Source organism: Apaloderma vittatum, unplaced genomic scaffold (genome assembly GCF_000703405.1).
Source record: "Apaloderma vittatum isolate BGI_N311 unplaced genomic scaffold, ASM70340v1 scaffold9662, whole genome shotgun sequence".
NCBI lineage: Eukaryota > Metazoa > Chordata > Aves > Trogoniformes > Trogonidae > Apaloderma > Apaloderma vittatum.
In genome coordinates, this window is record NW_009703053.1 from 25,757 (window position 1) to 31,653 (window position 5,897).

The following is a 5,897-nucleotide window of genomic DNA, read 5'->3' on the forward strand; positions in this document are numbered from 1 at the left end:
GCCACCCCCCGGCCACCCCAGCCCGAGGAGAAGGTAGTGAAGAACTGGGGAAGGGCTGGTGGCGCCCAACAACAGCCAACGCTTCGCTACTCAGTTTGAGTTGGCCGTTCCTGGCAGATCTCCCTAGGGAACACGGACGCAAAAGCCTGAAGGTGCAGGGACAACCAGCAGCACCTTCCCAAGCCCCTGTGCAGAGGACACCTTGGTCCTCATCTCTGTGACTCTGGCAGGCCCTGCACACTTTGCATTTCTTGGTCAGGGCTCCTTTTCCAGGACATCAGCTGAGCTTCTCACTCTTCAGTGTTCCCACACACAGCAGTGCCACGGCTCCTGGCCACCAGCTTCAGTTTTCCGTTCAGCCTCATGCAGACTTGAAGCCAAGCTTCCCGAGTTCCAGGCCACAGGAACCACCACAAGTGTTCCTGCTCTTTGCTGAGCTTCCACGGAAAGGCGGCAGCTGCCTGCTGCCCACCCGCCATCCCCGGAGATCTGCAAACTCACCTCAGCGCTGACCTCGCTCCGAATTTGAAAGCAGCTCTCTGGAGACACGAGACCAATGCAGCAATTCGCCACTTAGCTCTCACCTCAGTCCCTCCCGCTGGAGCTTGCTGATGAGTAACCAACAGTTACAAATCAATGTCCCTTTTGTTTTCCGGCATTCTTCCTCTCCTCTGCAGGATTTGCAGAACAGCAATTAACGTGTTCTTTTTTTGTGTATGACTCCTCTTTATCCAACTTACTTAAAAATAAAATCTTCCTCCTTACAAGTGCAGGACTTGTGTAATTTCCCTCTCAGTCAACTTTCTACAAGTACTGTTCATATCCCTTCCTCTGCTCTTGTGTGCTCAACAGAATTGGTAAACAACTCATATTATGGATGTCACATCTATTTTCCATCTAGCTCCATTTTATCTTTCTTGAGTGGAATGTAATAGAGGCCATATAATTTACAAAACCGTTCTCCTCCTGACCTGCTGCACTTGCTCAATTCTACAGAGAATGAACAGCACTGGAAAATCTAAACCTCAGCCCACTTCAGACTCTACGTTTGGGGCTATTTTTTGTAAGACTGCTTTTGTGTTACCTGCTTACATTTTAAGAAATAGACCTTTCAACTAATTTCTTTCAAAATGTGCTAATTTCAGTAAAGAAAAAAAAAAAATTTCACTTCTCCAGTCTGACTCCGCTGGACCTCGATGAGGTCATTTTCACACACCAGCGTCCAGCCCCGCGGTCCCATCCCTCCCTATCGCAAAACCCAAGCATGGACACACCATTTATCTGCTCTTCTACATCCAAGAATGAACAGGTTACCTTCTCTTCACAGAAACACAAGTATCGACCACCTTATATACTGTAAGAAAACCATTTCCCAGTTCTACATCCAGCCTCTGCCACAAGCAATAATTCTTTTGCCATCCATGATGCAGGACAAATGATTCCCAAGACGTACTACATTGAATTATCCAACTACAGGATGGTTTGTACGTGTCCTACTGCCTCCTGTTAGCACAGACCTAACCCCGCGCTGTAACAGATGTTTAAAAAAATTGAAATACTCACAGATTTTTCTATTTACCCAAACAAGAGAAGCTTCAGTTTTCTAAACAAAGTCCCCAACGCTCCCACTGACAACAGCAGGCTATCTCTGCGACCACGTATAATGTCTCTGTGAACAGCGAGTAGCGACTAGCACTTCCCAATATCTGTATGAACATAACCTATGAATTTATGCTCTGCTAACACACAGCCTTAAGCAGTTCAGCACCTGTGCCAGCAGCAAGCTCTGCTGCGACAACAGTTACAAGGCAAAGAGCTCATCGCTCTGCTTTTGTGGATATTATGCTCCTCAGAAAGATGGGAGTAATTTTCTGCTGCTGAAACGGTCTCTGTGTAGCAATTCAGAGCAGAAACGTTCTATAACGGCGAGAGCCCAAGACGTGAGCCCACACCTGGCTCCCCCACCAGCCCCACCACACGGCAGGAACGGCCCCGGGACCGACAGAAGGGCTCCTTACCTCAAAGCAGTAGTCCTGTCCCAGGATGCTGCTGTGGACGGGCTTGATGACCACTTCTTCCTCCATGCTGAGATCCAGAGCCTCGACAGCACTACTGGGACTGAGCAAAGACTCGTGGGAGCGCGATTCTTTCAGCCTCGGCATTAGATGGGATCTAGAGGAAAAATGGAATGGTGTCACTGGATGCTTTCCTTCCCAGAGACGTCACTTAGTCCGTCTGTTAGCAACAACTGCAGAGTTTCTGCCATGAGATAACCGAGGGCCCAGAACAGCAGGGACTGCTACGTTGTCCCACTTATACTTTGGCGAGCAGGTTCTGTTACAGGCTGTACATCCAGTAAAACGTTTTTTCCAAACTCTGATGCAGCCAGGACTACGTTATCAGAGGTTTGCAGGCTGCGGATCTCTGCACAGCTGAGTATGTCTTTAAACCGCTGCCACACCTGTGTCAGGAGAGTGGATCAGAGAGATCCACTGGCCCCAGCACCGACTGCTCCGCTCCTCAGCACCTGGTGATCAGCTCTAGCACCGACCACTAGCACGGCACTGGGTGTGCAGGTGTGTGGGAGCTCCCACGAGCATCCCGCTTCATTTCGTGCTGTTTCGCGGCACCCAGTCCCTACTGAGAGGCGCAATTTTCCTGCAAATGGAGAGGAGTCAATGGCAGACCCTTCCCAAAGCCCAGCCTAGGGTGGGCTCAGCACAGAGAAAAGTGTGCGTGGGGGGCGGCTGATGCTGCCAGGGCAGGTTCCCCCCCTCCCCACCAAAACTGCGTCGCGGGTGCAGCCGCTGTCTGGGTCCACACCCTGTAACCACTAACCCGAGGGCTCGTGTGCTCTCTACAATTGTTACACACATCCCGGGGATGGGGACAGTGTGGAAAATAAAGCTGTGATAGCCCTATCGATTGATCTAAATGCTCCGGAGTCCCACTGGCAGCATTTAGCAGCAGGGAGCCCACAGACAGCGAGCAGCACACCATTTGTCGAGACAGCCAATACAATCAATGCTGCTGTAACTCTTAAAGCAAAACCAGAGAGCTCGGGTGGGGGAGGCGGGTAGAAAAGGAAAGAGAAAGATAGCTAGGTACTCCCAGGGAAAACACAGGAAAACTATAAAGTGGCAAGGGAAAAAATAACTTGAGAGCAAAGGGAGCAGCTGTCTTCTGTATAGCCTGCACCATGTAAAACGTTCCTACGCCAGCCAGCTCACAAAAGCTTATCCCAGTAACTGACCTTTAAAACCTCTGGCAAGCACTTTAAGGTCTCCCAAAGAGGTCACGGGTCCCTCTGTCTACAAAAAGAGCACGACGCCTTCTTCAAAAGCACGGAAGGACAGAAATAACAGGAATTTGTGATATTCTCACCATGGTCTTTTATGAGCAAAACAACCAGTATACTCTGGGACTGCTCTGCCTGTGTGTTGAGTTGCGTCGTCCTCTGGCATAATGCTGGCCAAAACACAGAGGAATGCCAACAGCGCAGGCAAAACTCATGGCTTCCAGTGAATCACACAGCACGCTGAGTCTAGAAAGCAGCTGAAGGAGCTTCTAGGATAAACAGCAGTGAAAGACAAACAGGTGCTTCTCTAGATATGCTGTGAAGGCTCATGCCTGGATGAAGCCCCAGGTGATAACGGATCAGCCCGCAGCTGGGTTTGTTCAAGAGATGGTGCCGAAAGCCGCTGGCCACCCCTCCCGGCCAGCGGCACGGCCCCCCCCGGCCAGCGGCACGGCAGGATGCCCAGCCTGGGGACACGCTGCCTAGGGGGTCAGTGACAGCACCGTCCCCAGAGACATCCCTGCTCCTCCTGTGGCAGATGACAGCACCACTGTCTTCCCTTAGAGGACAACCACCAGCCCTCGGGTGCGGAAAGCCCTGGGCGAGCGCAGCCCTGCGCTGGGGCGGGAGCGGCGGCTCTGAAGCCAAAGGCTCTCCTCTGTCCCATTAGCGATTCTCTGAACTGCCCGCTCGCCCCTGTATCTCTATGGTGAATAAATTGATCTTTAGGAACCAAGCGCAGTCATTTCCCAGTACTTTGTGGCAATTTTACACTATTTTCACAGAAAAGGGTCCATATCCCTTTCCTCTGGATGATACTGTAAATTAACTCTAACACAGGCAGACAGATCAGGTTACCTCTGGACACTGAGCACAGAACTCATATCCAGCAGCTTAAGAACTGACAGTACAGACTGCTCCCCAAGCCCCAATAAGCCCAGATTCAAGGCATTTATGGTAAATCTTGTTTCCATATTTTACAGGTGAAATTAGGAAAGGTGAGTAACCAAGCTGAGACTTGCATTTTTGTGTGGACAAATGTAAATACTGATAATCTAAAGCCACAAGTCAGGAAACTACAATACCGTAACACGCACATGAACATCACTGAGCTGGGCTGCTTCCTGCTGGCCGAAGATTTTTTTTTTCTTAAAATTAAAATAAACCAAGTCTATTTTTCATCTAAAACTACTGCAGCTGCGAGGCCACGGGTGGGTGTGCAGATGTGCAATCCGAGGGGAAGTTTCTCAGGACATAAGATGTTCCCAGCAGATTCAGCAAATGCGTATTTATATCCCTCCATACTGTGCCGTACGCCTCTGGGGATCCTAAAATTAATGGGACTTTTCTCAGGCAGGAGGTTATTTGGCGAGTTCGTGCCTCGGCAGGACCTGCTCCCATGACGACTTTTACTCCTGAACGGCCGATCACATCCAGCCCGGGTGTGATCAACACGAACATCGTTCACCAGATGCTGCACTGCGCGGGGAGAGCGCTGCAGGTCTCAAATCAGCCCTAAAAGACCCAGCATCTGTCCGTGTATCACGAGCTAAGTGGGGAGATGTCATTTATTAGAGACTCTCGTTTGAAACCTCAGCAGAGGGGAGGAGAGCTCTGCCCTGGCAGGGCAGGATGAGCACACAGCCCCCTCCCAGCACCTCCCCAGCCCCAGCACTGCAGCACTTAACCCACGGCAGCCCCGCGCAGCCCAGGGGGGCTGCAAACACCCCAGAGCTTGAGAAGGGCTACATGCCACCAGCCTGCAAAGGACAGGCGGTGCTTTCATTTTAATACCCTGCTCTGGAGGAGACAGCGTTTCTCAGTCCTTTGGTAAGGAACACGACACTTGGAGCAGGAGCTCGTTTAGGGGAGGATGTTTGCAAGTCCCTGCCGCAGCTCCCACAGGCTCCCCTCTGCACGAATAATAAGGAAAAGGTCCCACTGAGGCCATGAGCTGCTTCCTTGACTCGGAGGGCGAGCGCACCCTTCCTGTCCAAAGGACCGCTGAGCCTTGCCCTTGTTTGGGCAGGGAGAACCCGAACCCGCTCGTTCCAGCGAGAACGTCTCTGTCTTGTACCGCACCAAGCCCTAAGAGAGCTGCAGGGCTTTGTCCAAAGACGCTTTAAGCACCGAGTGCGACGGCTGGAGTGGCCACGGCCACAGACGCACCAGAGTCGCAGTGAAGCCGTGCTCTTCCTCAGCCACCCAGCACCTTCACAGGCGAGCTCACCTGCAGCATTTGCGTACCGTGAACTCACGCTTCCAAGATGACAGAGGTACTTTGTTCCAATTCACCTCTCTACCATCACTTTTCAAAATGCTGCCTGTGGGGCCATCTCCTCTCTTGCCATAATACTCGTCGTGTGTTCCAGGTCCTGCCCCAGCTTACACGAGCTGATCAAATTCAGTTCCTGCACCTTTGTTTTGATATGATGGGAACAGTCAGCTGCCCAGAGACATCTCACAGCAGGACGCCCTCTTTCCAAACAGCACATTCAGTTCTTTTTGCCATGGGCCTTATTTCAATCCCTTTCTACTTGCCTAAAGTTCAATCGAAATGAAGGGGGAGAAAAATCTCATAAAAGACCACATTAGTTCT

General features: G+C 51.1%; 1 protein-coding gene across 1 annotated transcript in view; it reads right to left on the reverse strand.

Moving 5' to 3' along the window:
- DAB2IP (DAB2 interacting protein) overlaps window positions 1-2,168 on the reverse strand; it is a gene marked incomplete at its 3' end in the record, with an annotated part of 26,717 nt that extends 24,549 nt beyond the window's left edge. Inside the window, exon 1 of the mRNA XM_009864467.1 lies at window positions 2,019-2,168. Within this exon, the coding sequence (XP_009862769.1) occupies window positions 2,019-2,162 (144 nt within the window). The remainder of the gene's footprint in view (window positions 1-2,018) is intronic.
- Between the last annotated feature and the right edge of the window lie 3,729 nt (window positions 2,169-5,897).